Source organism: Mustela lutreola, chromosome 3, assembly GCF_030435805.1.
Source record: "Mustela lutreola isolate mMusLut2 chromosome 3, mMusLut2.pri, whole genome shotgun sequence".
Lineage (NCBI taxonomy): Eukaryota > Metazoa > Chordata > Mammalia > Carnivora > Mustelidae > Mustela > Mustela lutreola.
In genome coordinates, this window is record NC_081292.1 from 156,720,254 (window position 1) to 156,736,332 (window position 16,079).

Sequence of the window (16,079 nt, forward strand, 5' to 3'; positions counted from 1 at the left end):
ATATCTTCTCCCATTCTGTCAGTTGTCTTTTGATTTTGTTAACTGTTTCCTTTGCTGTGCAAAAGCTTTTGATCTTGATGAAATCCCAATAGTTCATTTTTGCCCTTGCTTCTGGAACTTGCCTTTGGCGTTGTTCCTAGGAAGATGTTGCTGTGGCTGAGGTCGAAGAGGTTGCTGCCTGTGTTCTCCTCAAGGATTTTGATGGATTCCTTTCGCACATTGAGGTCCTTCATCCATTTTGAGTCTATTTTTGTGTGTGGTGTAAGGAAATGGTCCAATTTCATTTTTCTGCATGTGGCTGTCCAATTTTCCCAGCACCATTTATTGAAGAGACTGTCTTTTTTCCATTGGACATTCTTTCCTGCTTTGTCGAAGATTAGTTGGCTGTAGAGTTGAGGGTCTATTTCTGGGCTCTCTATTCTGTTCCATTGATCTATGTGTCTGTTTTTGTGCCAGTACCATGCTGTCTTGATGATGACAGCTTTGTAATAGAGCTTGAAGTCCGGAATTGTGATGCCACCAACGTTGGCTTTCTTTTTCAATATCCCTTTGGCTATTCGAGGTCTTTTCTGGTTCCATATAAATTTTAGAATTATTTGTTCCATTTCTTTGAAAAAGATGGATGGTACTTTGATAGGAATTGCATTAAATGTGTAGATTGCTTTAGGTAGCATAGACATTTTCACAATATTTACTCTTCCAATCCAGGAGCATGGAACATTTTTCCATTTCTCTGTGTCTTCCTCAATTTCTTTCATGAGTACTTTATAGTTTTCTGAGTATAGATTCTGTGCCTCTTTGGTTAGGTTTATTCCTAGGTATCTTATGGTTTTGGGTGCAATTGTAAATGGGATTGACTCCTTAATTTCTCTTTCTTCTGTCTTGTTGTTGGTGTAGAGAAATGCAACTGATTTCTGTGCATTGATTTTATATCCTGACACTTTACTGAATTCCTGTATAAGTTCTAGCAGTTTTGGAGTGGAGTCTTTTGGGTTTTCCACATATAGTGTCATATCATCTGCGAAGAGTGATAATTTGACTTCTTCTTTCCCTATTTGGATGCCTTTAATTTTCTTTTGTTGTCTGATTGCTGAGGCTAGGACCTCTAGTACTATGTTGAATAGCAGTGGTGATAATGGACATCCCTGCCGTGTTCCTGACCTTAGCGGAAAATCTTTCAGTTTTTCTCCATTGAGAATGATATTTGCGGTGGGTTTTTCATAGATGGCTTTGATGATATTGAGGTATGTTCCCTCTATCCCTACACTTTGAAGAGTTTTGATCAGGAAGGGATGCTGTACTTTGTCAAATGCTTTTTCAGCATCTATTGAGAGTATCATATGGTTCTTGTTCTTTCTTTTATTGATGTGTTCTATCACATTGACTGATTTGCGGATGTTGAACCAACCTTGCAGCCCTGGAATAAATCCCACTTGGTCGTGGTGAATAATCCTTTTAATGTACTGTTAAATCCTATTGGCTAGTATTTTGTTGAGTATTTTTGCATATGTGTTCATCAAGGATATTGGTCTATAGCTCTCTTTTTTGATGGGATCCTTGTCTGGTTTTGGGATCAAGGTGATGCTGGCCTCATAAAATGAGTTTGGAAGTTTTCCTTCCATTTCTATTTTTTGGAACAGTTTCAGGAGAATAGGAATTAGTTCTTCTTTAAATGTTTGGTAGAATTCCCCCGGGAAGCCATCTGGCCCTGGGCTTTTGTTTGTTTGGAGATTTTTAATGACTGTTTCAATCTCCTTACTGGTTATGGGTCTGTTCAGGCTTTCTATTTCTTCCTGATTCAGTTGTGGTAGTTTATATGTTTCTAGGAATGCATCAATTTCTTCCAGATTTCAACTTTTTTGGCGTAGAGTTGCTCATAGTATGTTCTTATAATAGTTTGTATTTCTTTGGTGTTAGTTGTGATCTCTCCTCTTTCATTCATGATTTTATTTATTTGGGTCCTTTTTCCTTTCTTTTTGATAAGTCTGGCCAGGGGTTTATAAATTTTATTAATTCTTTCAAAGAACCAGCTCCTAGTTTCGTTGATTTGCTCTATTGTCTTTTTGGTTTCTATTTCATTGATTTCTGCTCTGATCTTTATGATTTCTCTTCTCCTGCTGGGCTTAGGGCTTCTTTCTTGTTCTTTCTCCAGCTCTTTTAGGTGTAGGGTTAGGTTGTGTACCTGAGACCTTTCTTGTTTCTTGAGAAAGGCTTGTACTGCTATATATTTTCCTCTCAGGACTGCCTTTGTTGTGTCCCACAGATTTTGAACCGTTGTATTTTCATTATCATTTGTTTCCATGATTTTTTTCAATTCTTCTTTAATTTCCCGGTTGACCCATTCATTCTTTAGAAGGATGCTGTTTAGTCTCCATGTATTTGGGTTCTTTTCAAACTTCCTTTTGTGGTTGAGTTCTAGCTTTAGAGCATTGTGGTCTGAAAATATGCAGGGAATGATCCCAATCTTTTGATACCGATTGAGTCCTGATTTAGGACCGAGGATGTGATCTATTCTGGAGAATGTTCCATGTGCACTAGAGAAGAATGTGTATTCTGTTGCTTTGGGATGAAATGTTCTGAATATATCTGTGATGTCCATCTGGTCCAGTGTGTCGTTTAAGGCCTTTATTTCCTTGCTGATCTTTTGCTTGGATGATCTGTCCATTTCAGTGAGGGGAGTGTTAAAGCCCCCTACTATTATTGTATTATTGTTGATGTGTTTCTTTGATTTTGTTATTAATTGGTTTATATAGTTGGCTGCTCCCACGTTGGGGGCATAGATATTTAAAATTGTTAAATCTTCTTGTTGGACAGACCCTTGGAGTATGATATAGTGTCCTTCCTCATCTCTTATTATAGTCTTTGGCTTAAAATCTAATTGATCTGATATAAGGATTGCCACTCCTGCTTTCTTCTGATGTCCATTAGCATGGTAAATTCTTTTCCACCCCCTCACTTTAAATCTGGAGGTGTCTTCGGGCTTAAAATGAGTTTCTTGGAGGCAACATATAGATGGGTTTTGTTTTTTTATCCATTCTGATACCCTGTGTCTTTTGACAGGGGCATTTAGCCCATTAACATTCAGGGTAACTATTGAGAGATATGAATTTAGGGCCATTGTATTGCCTGTAAGGTGACTGTTACTGTATATGGTCTCTGTTCCTTTCTGATCTACCACTTGTAGGCTCTCTCTTTGCTTAGAGGACCCCTTTCAATATTTCCTGTAGAGCTGGTTTGGTGTTTGCAAATTCTTTCAGTTTTTGTTTGCCCTGGAAGCTTTTAATCTCTCCTTCTATTTTCAATGATAGCCTAGCTGGCTATATTATTCTTGGCTGCATGTTTTTCTCGTTTAGTGCTCTGAAAATATCATGCCAGCTCTTTCTGGCCTGCCAGGTCTCTGTGGATAAGTCAGCTGCCAATCTAATATTTTTACCATTGTACGTTACAGACTTCTTTTCCCGGGCTGCTTTCAAGATTTTCTCTTTGTCACTGAGACTTGTAAATTTTACTATTAGGTGACGGGGTGTAGGCCTATTCTTATTGATTTTGAGGGTTGTTCTCTGAACCTCCTGAATTTTGATGCTTGTTCCCTTTGCCATATTGGGGAAATTCTCCCCAATAATTCTCTCCAGTATACCTCTGCTCCCCTCTCTCTTTCTTCTTCTTCTGGAATCCCAATTATTCTAATGTTGTTTCGTCTTATGGTGTCACTTATCTCTCGAATTCTCCCCTCGTGGTCCAGTAGCTGTTTGTCCCTCTTTTGCTCAGCTTCTTTATTCTCTGTCATTTGGTCTTCTATATCACTAATTCTTTCTTCTGCTTCATTTATCCTAGCAGTGAGAGCCTCCATTTTTGATTGCACCTCATTAATAGCTTTTTTGATTTCAACTTGGTTAGATTTTAGTTCTTTTATTTCTCCAGAAAGGGCTTTTATATCTCTCGAGAGGGTTTCTCTAATATCTTCCATGCCTTTTTCGAGCCCAGCTAGAACCTTGAGAATTGTCATTCTGAACTCTAGATCTGACATATTACCAATGTCTGTATTGATTAGGTCCCTAGCCTTCGGTACTGCCTCTTGTTCTTTTTTTTGTGTTGAATTTTTCCGTCTTGTCATTTTGTCCAGATAAGAGTATATGAAGGAGTAAGGAAAATACTAAAAGGGTGGCAACAACCCCAGGAAAATATGCTTTAACCAAATTAGAAGAGATCCCAAATTGTGAGGGGGGAGAAAGGGGATAAAAAGAGGTTCAAAAAGGAAGAAAGAAAAAAAAAGAAAAAAAAAAAAAGAAAAGAAAAGAATTTTAAAAAAGAAAACAAATAAGAAAAATATAAAAAAGAAAAAATATATATATTGGATAAACTAGTTAAAAAACGTTAAAAAAGAAAAAGGTAAAAGTTAAAAAAAAAATTTACCAGAAGGCGAGAAAAAAAAAACAAAAAATGAAAAAGAAAAAAATTAAATTAACTGCAAGACTAGAAAAATCACAGGGAGAAAGCCATGAGTTCCGTGCTTTGCTTTCTCCTCCTCTGGAATTCTGCTGCTCTCCTTGGTATTGAAACCGCACTCCTTGGAAGGTGAACTTGGTCTCGGCTGGATTTCTTGTTGATCTTCTGGGGGAGGGGCCTGTTGTAGTGATTCTCAGGTGTCTTTGCCCCAGTCGGAATTGCACCACCCTTAACAGGGGCCGGGGTGAGTAATCCGCTCGGGTTTGCTTTCAGGAGCTTTTGTTCCCTGAGCGCTTTCCATAGAGTTCCGGAGGACGGGAATACAAATGGCGGCCTCTGGTTTCTGGCGGAGGAGCTGAGAGCCTGGGGCCCCGCTCCTCAGTGCGCCCTCAGAGAACAGCGCCCAGTTACTCCCGTCTGCCGTCTGCCTGACCTCCGGCCGCGCTCCGAGCTCACCGAGCCTGCGACCGGTTCATGGTAACACCGAGCAGTGATCTTACTGTCGGCTCTGTCTCTGTAGCCGGCTTTCCCGTTCCAGTACCCGCAGGCTCTGCGACACTCAGACACCCCCGATCCTTCTGTGACCCTGCGGGACCTGAGGCCACGCTGACCCCGCGTGGGCTTCGCCCCGGTTTAGCCTCTGGAGCGATGTCCCTCAGTGGAACAGACTTTTAAAAGTCCTGATTTTGTGCGCGGTTGCTCCGCCGCTTGCCGGGAGCCGGCCCCTCCCCCCGGGGTCTATCTTCCCGTCGCTTTGGATTCACTTCTCCGCTGGTCCTACCTTTCAGAAAGTGGTTGTTTTTCTATTTCCAGAATTGCTGTTCTTCTCTTCCATCTGCCGATGGATTTTCAGGTGTTTGCAATCTTTAGATAAGCTATCTAGCAGATCTCCGGCTAGCTCAAGTAGTCTCAGCCTGCTACTTCTCCGCCATCTTGACTCCGCCCTTTTCTTTTGGATTTTTGAATGTAACTTTATTTTATAGGTAGAATGGCCTGCAATTTTCTTTTCTCAAACTATCTTTCTTTAGTTTTGGATGTATCATGGTTACTGGACTCTTAACATGAGCTGGAGAGAATCTTCCCCTTTTTCTTCTCTGGTAGAATTCTTGTAACTATCTGAATCATCTGGGGTTAGGGTTCTTTTTTGGTGGGAATACTAAACTGTTTCAGTTTCTTTATTAATTATAAGCTATCTCAGGCTTTCTGTTTTGTTTTGTTTTATTTGGGCCAGTTTTATTGAATTAATATTTTTGTTAAATTTTTTAAAATTTTCAAATTTATTTTATGTGTTAATAAAAAAAATTCTATTCTTGTGTTTTTCTTTTTATGCCTTCTATCTCCCTCTTCTTTTCCCCCCTTGGTTAAGTCCAACTAGAGGATTTTCTATTTTTGAATCTTTTCAAAAACTGGTATTTCAATTTGTGGCATTCTTTTGCCTGTTTCTGGTTACTTTTAAGATGTTCTTTTGTCTTACTGATCTAAAAAATACACTGAAATGTGATTAGGTCTAGATTCACTTCTAAATTTATACTGCTTAGAAATTACAGTACCTTTTCAATCCAAGGACTTGTGAATTTCTTCAGCTTTGGAAAACTATCAGCTTGATCTCTTTGAATATATATTCCTCACCATTCCTTGAATTATCTTCTGGAATTCTTGTTAGGCATATTTTTAGAGTCTTTTGATTTATTTTCTTTGTTTCCTAACCATTTTTTCATATTTTGTATGACTTTATCTTTTTTCTTATGTTCTTGTTGAGTTCTTCAGTAATGTCTTTATTCTGTATAGAATGAGTTGTTCCCATGAATTTTAAGAGTTAATTCATTTTTTAACTTCAGATCATTCATGTCTATCTGTTCTTGCTTTCTTTGTTTCAGGTTTCTTGTTCTGATTGACATTAATCTCATTTCTTCCTCAAAGGATTAATATTTTTGTTTTAAAGTCTTCTTTGGACACTGTTCTGTTTTCTTTCTTTCTTTCTTTGTTTCTTTTTTTGAGGTAATCTATGTACTGACTATCAACTTTGTTGTCTTTCATACAATTTGGAATTCATATTGCTTATTTCCCATGCATCGTGGTCTTTGCCTTCTACTCCATATTGTACTTGGGTTGCCTCTACCCTGCATTTTCAAGGCTCCCAACCCAGAGCCAGATCTGGCAGCTAGCCTGTCTTTCTAGAGGATTCGTGTGCTGTTTGGCTCAAGTCATAGGCTGCATTTATGTACTCCTGCCTTTCCAAACACGAGCTCTACATGAGCCATGGCCACCAGCAGCAGTTTTTCTCACCCCACCTTCATGGTAGTAGAGCTTAGCCAAGGTTCAAACAGGAAACTTGTCTCTGTCCTGTGCCCTGATAAATAAGTGCATTTAAATTATAGATTGCTGCAGGATCCAAATTCTTAGCTACCTGTTTTTGTTTCTCCAGGTCTGGCAGATCTTTGGGTTCATCCTTGCCTATCTTCTTGCATTTCTTTTCCTTTTCTATTCTTGAAATTATGTGATTTCCAGTTTACCTCATGAACCATAAATGTCTGGATCTGACCTGCAACCAGGGTCAAGTTGGCTTCCCCTTCACAAGATGACATTTAGTTTGTGTGTCCTGTGTAATTATGAATTCATCTTTTAAAGACTCCAGAGGTCACAAGCTCTTCTTTAGAAATGGGGGTCCATTCTGAGCTATGTTTTCAGGGATTCCCTTTCTTATAACCTATGATTCAGTTGTTTAACATGAAAACAGCACATCCACTGTGCTAGCTAGAGGAGCTGTTTTTCAATTTAGCTCTGCTTTTCACTGAGTTTATAGCCCTACATCGCACCTTTATTTTCTAATCTGGAACTTTGTAGGACTGATAGGAAAATTAAACAGCATGTTATCCACGAAAGCAGTGTAAAAGTAATAAAGATGGAAATGTGTAGCTATATGTCTCATGTATATTGAAAACATTGGAAATATATCCAACTCAAAATATCCATCTGTGATAGTTGAGTTTTATTTCAGGAAGCCATTCTTTGATATATTCATTCAACCAATATTTACTGAGCAGTTGCTATATACCAGGCTCTGAGCTCTGAGCTAAGTATAATGAGGTGATAGGGCCTGGTATGGTTAGATCTCCCACATGCTTTAATTTTTCTTCTAATGGTCAAAGGTCTCATTTGTCCAAATAACAAATGTAATGTTAATAACAAGCAGAAACAGATTGTGAGGAAAATGGGGAAGCTGAGATAGAGACTAAAAACTCTTAGTCACTTTGGCACATCTGCTCTTTACACTGGTGTTTTCTTGGTTTAAGTGATGACGTACTTAGATGACTGGGCCAAGTCAACAGATTAGATATTTAAAAACCTTTATTTTCACAAAAAAATAGCTATCTGGCAAAGCCTGACTTTGTATTTCTGAATAGCTAGTGCAAAAATACAATTTCCTCCTTTCTCCATATTTAGTTTTGACTGTCAACCAATCTTTATGCTCTTCTCTTGGACTCTATTCTCTTGTAGGAGAAAGACCCCTTTAAGAGAGAAGGAAGGGGTTAGATCCTTGCTAGTTCTGTTTGTTCTCTGTGGTCCTTAACTCTGACCTTCATAGGACCACAGTTGGCACAGATAAAAGGAGCTGTGACTCAGAGAGCCCAACAGTCTCATAGCCATACTGACTATGCTATAGTGAAGAAAGAACAAGCAATTAACTAAGCCAGGCATCTTACAGCTTTGGTTTAGTGCTTGCAGATTATATAGGTAACCGTAAAGATTGATCCTAAACGTTACTGTAATCAAGGCTTGGAGAATCCTGCCTTGTGATTGTTCAGCCCCTGGAACTGAGGAACCAGCCATTCTTCCCTTAAGCATTTGATGACATTCTTAAAATTGTATGATTTGCTTTTCCTTCGGTCTTCCCTTTCCAAATATACTTTTCCCCCCTTTTCCTTTTTAGCCTGCATCTACCTTTCCCAGACTGCTTTTTACAAAGGAGTACTTGTTGCCAATGGGCTATCTTTCCATGTGATGAAGTGTCCATAGGCAAAGCTGAGCTGTGCCTGCCTGCTGGGCTTGCTGTGGGGATCTGAGTTGGCAAGGAAGGGGCCGGGCAAAAGCCAAAAGGTGGGAGGGAGAATGAGCCTCTAGGTGTCCTTGACAGATGGCCTCTGCCTGGTTGCTTTGTCTCTCATCACCTCAGCCCCTTTGATGGGCCGGGCCAGGCCTTGTGAGCAGTCTGGACCGTGACAGCAGCCCCTTCATTACCATCCTGGGCCACTGCTCGCATGTGCTGGGCAGCGGAGGAAGGAAGCAGTTAAGAAGTCACAGTGCTTATCAGTGTTCTAAGTTTAGCCTACTAAGGAAGCCTTTCAGACAGGCTGGCTTCCCCTTTTTGCTGTGAAAAATACATAGGTGTGTAGCAATAAACAGAGCTTTAATGCCCCAGGCTTACAGTATGATAATATTTGCTGAACAATTTACTAAGCTCTAGTCACTGTTCTGAACATTTACATCTACTAACTCTCCGAATTCTCAGGACAGTCCCAGGGTTTCAGTTCTGTTATTGCTTTCATCTTATATATGGAGGAGGGAGGGAAGCCTGGAGAGTAGATCCTTGCCTCAACAGTTAGTAAATGGACACAAATCCAAACAATCTGGTTCTCTAATATTTTTAAAAATATACAAATAAATAAATGTCATGGTTTCTCTTGTCTGTTGTTTCTATTGAAACAATGTTAGTATTTTAACTTGATGCTACTAGATTATTTCCTGAGAAAGCAGTATTCCCAGTATCTCCCTTTTATGTAGAAAATAATTTTCCAATGAATGGGAGGAGTTGTTAGTGTTAGAAAGAAAGGGAAAAAAATTATGATAAATCTCATCATCTAGAAGTAAATTGTTATCTTCAATGGGAATTCCCAGTTATTAACACTTTTTTTTTTCTTTTTTATCAGCAAACCTTGAAGAAAAAATGGGTGGAGTTCAGATCTCTGCAGTTACAGGAACAGCGTCTGCTTCATGGTAAATGTAATTTCCTGTTCAGAAACCACACTAACATTCATCTTTTTGGTATTTCTGCCTCTAAGTTATTGCAAGATTATCATGATTATAGGAAAAAATTGTCTAGCATGGATCAAGAATGGATCTAGACTGTGTTTTTTGGCCTGACCTTTGGAGTGACCTATGTTTTTGGAGGATGAGTAGGTCAAGTCACATCCCCTCCTCCATACATATAACACATATGCACACAAAAACTTGCACACACTTGTATATATGCACATATGTGCAAGAGGTACCTGGGATTTTAGAAGAGCGGTAGGAATGATAGCCTGGTTTTCCTACTACTGCTGTAGATGAATTAAATTTCTGAGAATGTGTGTGGCTTGTGTAGTTCTCAGAAATTATTGAGGCTGGAATGGTAGCATGCTTCTTGGGTAGAGCTCCTATCATTTGTTCATATTATACAAGTTATGTGAATGCAGAGAAATGCTTCTTCTTGGCCTGTAAACCCATCAGAAATACCAATGATCATTCTCACAGTAAAGGCATGGCTCTTGCCACTGTGTGAATTCTGAAGGGAAAGGTTGAATTCAGATGTTGTTGATTTGGGAGCATCTGGGTCAGTCAGTCGATTGAGTGTTGGACTCTTGATCTCGGCTCTGGTCTTGATCTCAGGGTCATAAGCTGGAGCCCTGCATCAGGCTCATACTGGGAATGGAGCCTGCTTAAAAAAATAAAATAAAATTTTGTTGATCTGACATTTGCTATGTGACTGGTGTTACCTGAGGAATGAACTTTTTTGTACAAATAATTCACTGAAACCACTAGCTATGTGGGTGTGAAATGTAGGTTCTACCTTCTCAAGATACCACTGAGCTAAAGTCTTTATTTATAACCTAGAATGTTTGTTTCAAGTAATAATTTATTTACAGGAAAAAAAAGATACATTTAATTCATAATTAGGCACTAATGTATGGCTTAGAGGTTTGTGTAGAAATTTTGTTTTTTAAATGAAACTTCTATGTAAGTTACTTCTCTTTGGTATGTTTTAAAATTAATATGCTAAAAAATTCTTAGTAGATTTTTGGGGGGAATCTGAAACTTCCTAGCAGGATAGAGGTGTAAAATCCAGCTACTCCTGGATTTTTGTAGACTTGAGGGTGTTTGGGAAAACTTTGCCCCCACTTCTGGAACATTCTGGAGTGGCGATGGGGTTTGGCCTAAAATGTATAGGCAGTCCTGGGGTTCTATAGGAATAGCTTGTATAGAGAAGGTCTTTAGTTCAAGATTAAGGGGAATGACTCCTCATTAAAGCCATTGTTGTATACTTTTTTTTTTTTTTTTTGAGAAATTGAAGGATTTCTGTAGTTTACTTTTTCTAGAATAAATATACAGGGCTTGAGATTCTCCATTGCTTTCTGATCAAAAGCAATTCATCAACTCATTACCCATTGAAGTAAGGTAGGTTTTATTAGTAAAAAAAGAAAAGCATTCTGGCTAGTCAGTGCAGAGCTGGCTGTATTCAACCTTGCAGATTAAGTGGAAAATCAGTCTCTTTTCGTATTGCTAATCAAGGACAAAGGAGAGCAACAGTAGAGAAATAATCAGCACAAAGTATAACCATTTCTGAGTTTGCAATGTTCTATTACTTTTCCTGAAGTAGAGTCACCTTCTAACTATGTTGTTCTCAGGGTGGTATAACAAATAATCCACTTCCTTTAAGTAGCAAACCAGCCAGCTCAGATAGTGCCCAAGCAAGTGGGGGTAGGGACAGGATGTTGGTGGTGTGATTAAAATTTGAGTTTGGAGAGCCCAGATACAGGTTATGAAAGGTTGATTGGACAAAAAAAAAAAAAAAAAAAAAAAAAAAAAATTCAGCTAAGCAGGTAAAAGTCAACTTCTATAGATAAATTGTTACTTATTTGAAGACAGGGCTGTTTTCTGGGTACTGTACCATTCCAGAGCATTTCAGTATTAAAGTATTCTAGGAAGAAACATGGAATATTGAGACTGGAAGATATGCTCTCTATTGTAAACACCTTTGAGTTCTCTATAAATCAGCATACAGGTGCAGGTTTTATAACTGTGTTTCCCATATACTTCAAGTGATGTTATGATAATTATATAATTATTTAAAAATTTCAGTAACTGAAAATCAGAAGAACTTAATGGAGGAAGTTTATAAGATGGCATTCCCTTAAGTATATTATATTTTTTATATTTTTCCCAGTACAGTCTTTAGAATGCCATTTCTGTGAAAGGTTGCAGGATCACTTCCATTTAAGAAATGATACTTTTGGAGGTTGACAAGTCACACTGGCACACTATCAGAGGAGATGACTGTTCTTATGTGAAGAATCTATTTACATTTATTTAATTCAGCATGACTGATTCTGTGACTGTGGAACCCTTTTACATGAAAGCTAGTCCATGAACAATGGTTTGGGAAACCCCACTCTAAGGTTCATCGAGTGGCCTCATAAAGAGTCACTTACTCATACAGGTGAAGCTCAGTGAAAAATATTTTTCACCTTTACTCTTTCTTGCACCCTTTCAAGAGAAATATTGGTGTATTTGCTGGTAGGGAGTGATTCTCCTATCCATTCCACAGAAGTCTTTTGTTTTCTGCATTCTAGGTGACACAGGTAACTGCCCAAGTTTTGAAAACACGGACATAGATGAGTCGGTTTTGTTTGGAATGCTGCCGGGGTCAGGCTCAACCCTCCTGGATCGGAATCGACTATCCAGTGAGAGCAGCTGTCTGAGCTCCATGACAGTGGACAGCGAGGACGGCTACCAGACGTGTGTGTCTGAGGATTCAAGCAAGGGAGGCTTCAGTCGACAGACAAGCACAGATGATGAGTGCTTTGTCCCCAAGGATGGGGACGATTTCCTGAAGAGGTCTGTTTCCAGGAGGGACCGAAGTTTTAGTTCTGCCAGCAGTGGGTCCATGTCACCCTTGTGGGAGGGCAACTTCTCAAACATGTTTGGGACCCTGCCCCGGAAAAACAGAAGGGGAAGTGTCCGGAAACAACTCTTAAAATTCATCCCTGGCCTTCACCGTGCAGTGGAAGAGGAAGAGAGTCGCTTTTGATGGCTTGTCTTGACCTTTCATAGTAGCTTATTTCGTAAATATCTTTAGACTTGTTTAGACTAAATGCACTCAGCCTGGTGGAAAATTGCAGATGGATTGCAAAACTGAAACACCATACTAGGATGATGTGACCTTTATTTAAATTTTTGTACCATAAGTTTTGTTTCTTAAATCTTTTTTTTTTAACCAGAAAATCTCAGGTTATAAACAGAAAGCAAGGGAATTGAGTAATAAATTGGAAAATATAACAAATTAATGGACATTCCTGCTCATTCTAATGTTGCCTGGGAAGGCAAGGGTAAATATTTATTTTCTAGATTATGTGGAAAATTGAGAACTTTTCAGAGTCAAGTGTAAATAAAAGAGTGAAGGAATATATAATTATTTGGATTACCTTCCATACGTTCATTGTAGGTCATAAAACTTTCTTTAAGATCAGTAGCCTCCAGGGAGGCTTAACAATAGGTCATTTTGAATGTTTCTGTTTACATCTGTGAAGGATCATAAACCAGAGGATCATTAGCTTTTTTTCACATCCACAGCAACAATAAAGCAGGAGGTATAAGATACAAAAAGAGCAGGAAGTGTAAGATTCAATATGAAGGTTTGGGATCCATGGGAACGTGTTGTCTAAGATGGGTGCTGAGCAGATTATGATAAGGGCTTTTAGATAGACAGCCTAGACAAAATGGGTAAGAATGTCATTCTTACTCGATTTAATTTTTGTTCTGCCTAAACGTTGATGGGGAGTCTAGAATTCTCAAGATCCTGCATATAGCTTTGTATTTTTTTTTTTAATAAATGTCTGTAGTTTGAAAAATTAGAGCCAGGAAATGGATTTTCCTCCTGTAGATTTTTTCACATTATTCCTCACCTTATATTATATATTCCAAACAGTTATTGCCTTGGCACGCTTTTGTCCATTGGTTATGTTGGTATCACTTCAGGCTTTCAATCACATTTTTATTCAGGACCCATTCAAGTCCATGATTTCTCTGTTCTGGTGATACAGCAGCTCGTGACTCCTCTACATTCTGGCCATATTCATGACTACTCTATATTCTATAGTAGATAATGCCAACAATGTAATAAATAGTCCTTATTGATTTAAAGCTGTGTGTGTGTGTGTGTGTGCGTGTGTGTGTATGTGTGTGTGTTTGGGAGAAATAGAGACATTTGATAAGTGACTTTGAATGTAGCCATACTTAAATAAATTGAGTAAAGAATGAGTCATTTTAAGAAAGAAATGGGAAAGTAAGGAAGCTTGTAGGGTAAGAAATGAATATTAAATAAAATATAAAAAGATTTCTAATTGGAACCTACTTTCTAGGGGCGCCTGGGTGGCTCAGTGGGGTAAGCCTCTGCCTTTGGCTCAGGGTCCTGGGAACGAGCCCCACATCGGGCTCTCTGCTCAGTGGGAAGCCTGCTTCCCCCCTCTCTCTGCCTGCCTCTCTGCCTACTTGTGATCCATCTCTCTGTTAAATAAATAAATAAAATCTTAAAAAAAAAAAAAAAAGACCCTACTTTCTATTAATTATTTGAACTCTGAGTTATCCAGTGGGCTCAGCTAGGGAATCATTCATATGAAAAGCAGGGTGCATTGTTTTGCAGGAAAAATAACAATGCTGTCCACAATTTACTGAATACCTAGTAAGTTAAAGACGATTTCCATGTGATCCCTGAAACAACTCTGTTAGACAGGTGTTAGCCATACAGGTAAGAAGGAGGAATTCAGAGAAGTTCCCATGGCCAGTGGCAGGACTGAAATTGAAAGCCAGTTCTTTTGGGCTCTGGTCTAGTCTCAGTCTATCTAGATACTGTTTACTCTTTTACTGGTTCTGTGTGGTCATCTCCACAGGACTTCCTCCCAGCCCCTGCCCCTCATGGAATACTTAGAGCATACAATTGTAGATACTGCATGGATAAAGATTGTCTTTGGTAAATAAGAGAACAAACAGACTTTTAGAATGACTCTTTCTCTTGGCCTCCACAAGCAAGTTTTCAAATAAAGGCTCATTAATAACTTCATGGTTAACAATACATTTATGTATTGCAACAAAGTCTTGCAAGTCCAAGTTGTGGTTGGACTGATACTGCTTGTTTCCCACTGTAGACTAGAATTATCATGTTAAAGATCTGCTTCCATGAATGCAGCATATCTTGTTAATCCTGTTTTGCCAAATCCAGGGGAAAGAAAGAATCTTGTTTATTTGGGGAAAGATGACTTTAAATACTTGCACAACACATCAGTGTTTTGAGAACTTGCACAAGTCATCTGGGAAAGCAGATTATGGGTTATTTGCTTTCCTCATGGTTTTAAGTGTTAAATATAGTGTAATTCTTCCTCCTTACAGTAAATACCAAACCCGAAAAGGTTCAGGGAAGGGACAGAGCAAAGAACTAGAACTAGAACTAAGAAGAACTAGAGTCAAGAGTTTGAGATGTTCTGGAAAAAAAAGAAAAGCAGTTTTTAACCAAAGTACAGGAAGGAAGGGTATGTCATGCTTTGTGTGTTCACAAGTTATAAGAAAACTAGCTATTTTTTAGTGGAAATGTGGGTAAATTTCTCACAGCATAGCTTTTCAGAGTATCTGACCTTGGCGGGACTTTAGAAGATTTCATTTCTCTAATCTTCTGGTGCACAATGACTCACTTTGATGTAACTTACTGGGAAAAGAATTGAAAAGTGAAGTGTTTGGGTTTTGCTTACCTGAAATTGTTAAATATGTGGTATTGGTGGATTTCATTAATTGACAATTGGTCATGAAAATGCATTTTTGTAGTATGGCATTGATAAACTAAATTCGAATCAAACATATTGAGAATTACTCTGTCCTGTGGCTAAAGGAACATCACATCACCCCCCATGTCAAACAGGTTGGTACTCTATTTTTTAAAATGATCTTTAATTTATCACTTTCCATTTTATAGTACTTTTATATCTTAGTTGCATGTAAACAGTGTTAAAAATCAACTTTGAACTAAAGAAATCAAACGGGCACAGTTTGTGTGTGTTGATCATATAGTATAAGTATTTATAGATGTGTATAATCTAAGCATAGTAAATAATACATAAAAACTGTATTGAACCCTTCAGATCACAAAATTATTGGTACTTTTAATACATTTCCTTACAGAAATATGGGCAGTGAAAAATGTCAATACCTTCCTGAAATAAAGAATACTATTTTTCAGTGTCAGAACATTCTTCTCTCCCTTTCTGTCCCTTGCCCCATCTCTCTATCTCTCAGTCTCTATCTCTTTACTTACCTACCTTAAATGAGATGATTGTTTTCAAGGCAGATTTTTTAAAAATCTAGGACAATGTCTTCATACTTACCTCTTTGAGGTTTTTAAAAGGCATGACCTACTTAATTGAGGGTTTGCATTTGTATTAACTTTCTGATGTTTAACAAATTGCTACATACTTAGAGGTTTAAAACACATTTATTACCTCAAAGTTTCTTTGTGGATCATGTGTCTGGGCAAATTTTAGCTCAGTCTGCTCAGGGTCTCCTAGAGGCTTGACTGGGGAATGATACACTAGGGAGCTCTCTCAGGTTGT

The 16,079-nt window shown here is 38.4% G+C and overlaps 1 protein-coding gene across 4 annotated transcripts in view; it reads left to right on the forward strand.

The window, feature by feature from the left end:
- The window catches only part of CYTIP (cytohesin 1 interacting protein), an 82,435-nt gene extending 66,718 nt beyond the window's left edge, over positions 1-15,717 (forward strand). For all 4 annotated transcript variants that reach the window (XM_059167288.1, XM_059167287.1, XM_059167285.1 and 1 more), the window contains 2 exons: positions 9,375-9,441; positions 12,057-15,717. In XM_059167288.1, the coding sequence (XP_059023271.1) occupies positions 9,375-9,441; positions 12,057-12,514 (525 nt within the window). In that variant the 3' untranslated portion in view covers positions 12,515-15,717. The remainder of the gene's footprint in view (positions 1-9,374; positions 9,442-12,056) is intronic.
- Positions 15,718-16,079: the final 362 nt, after the last annotated feature.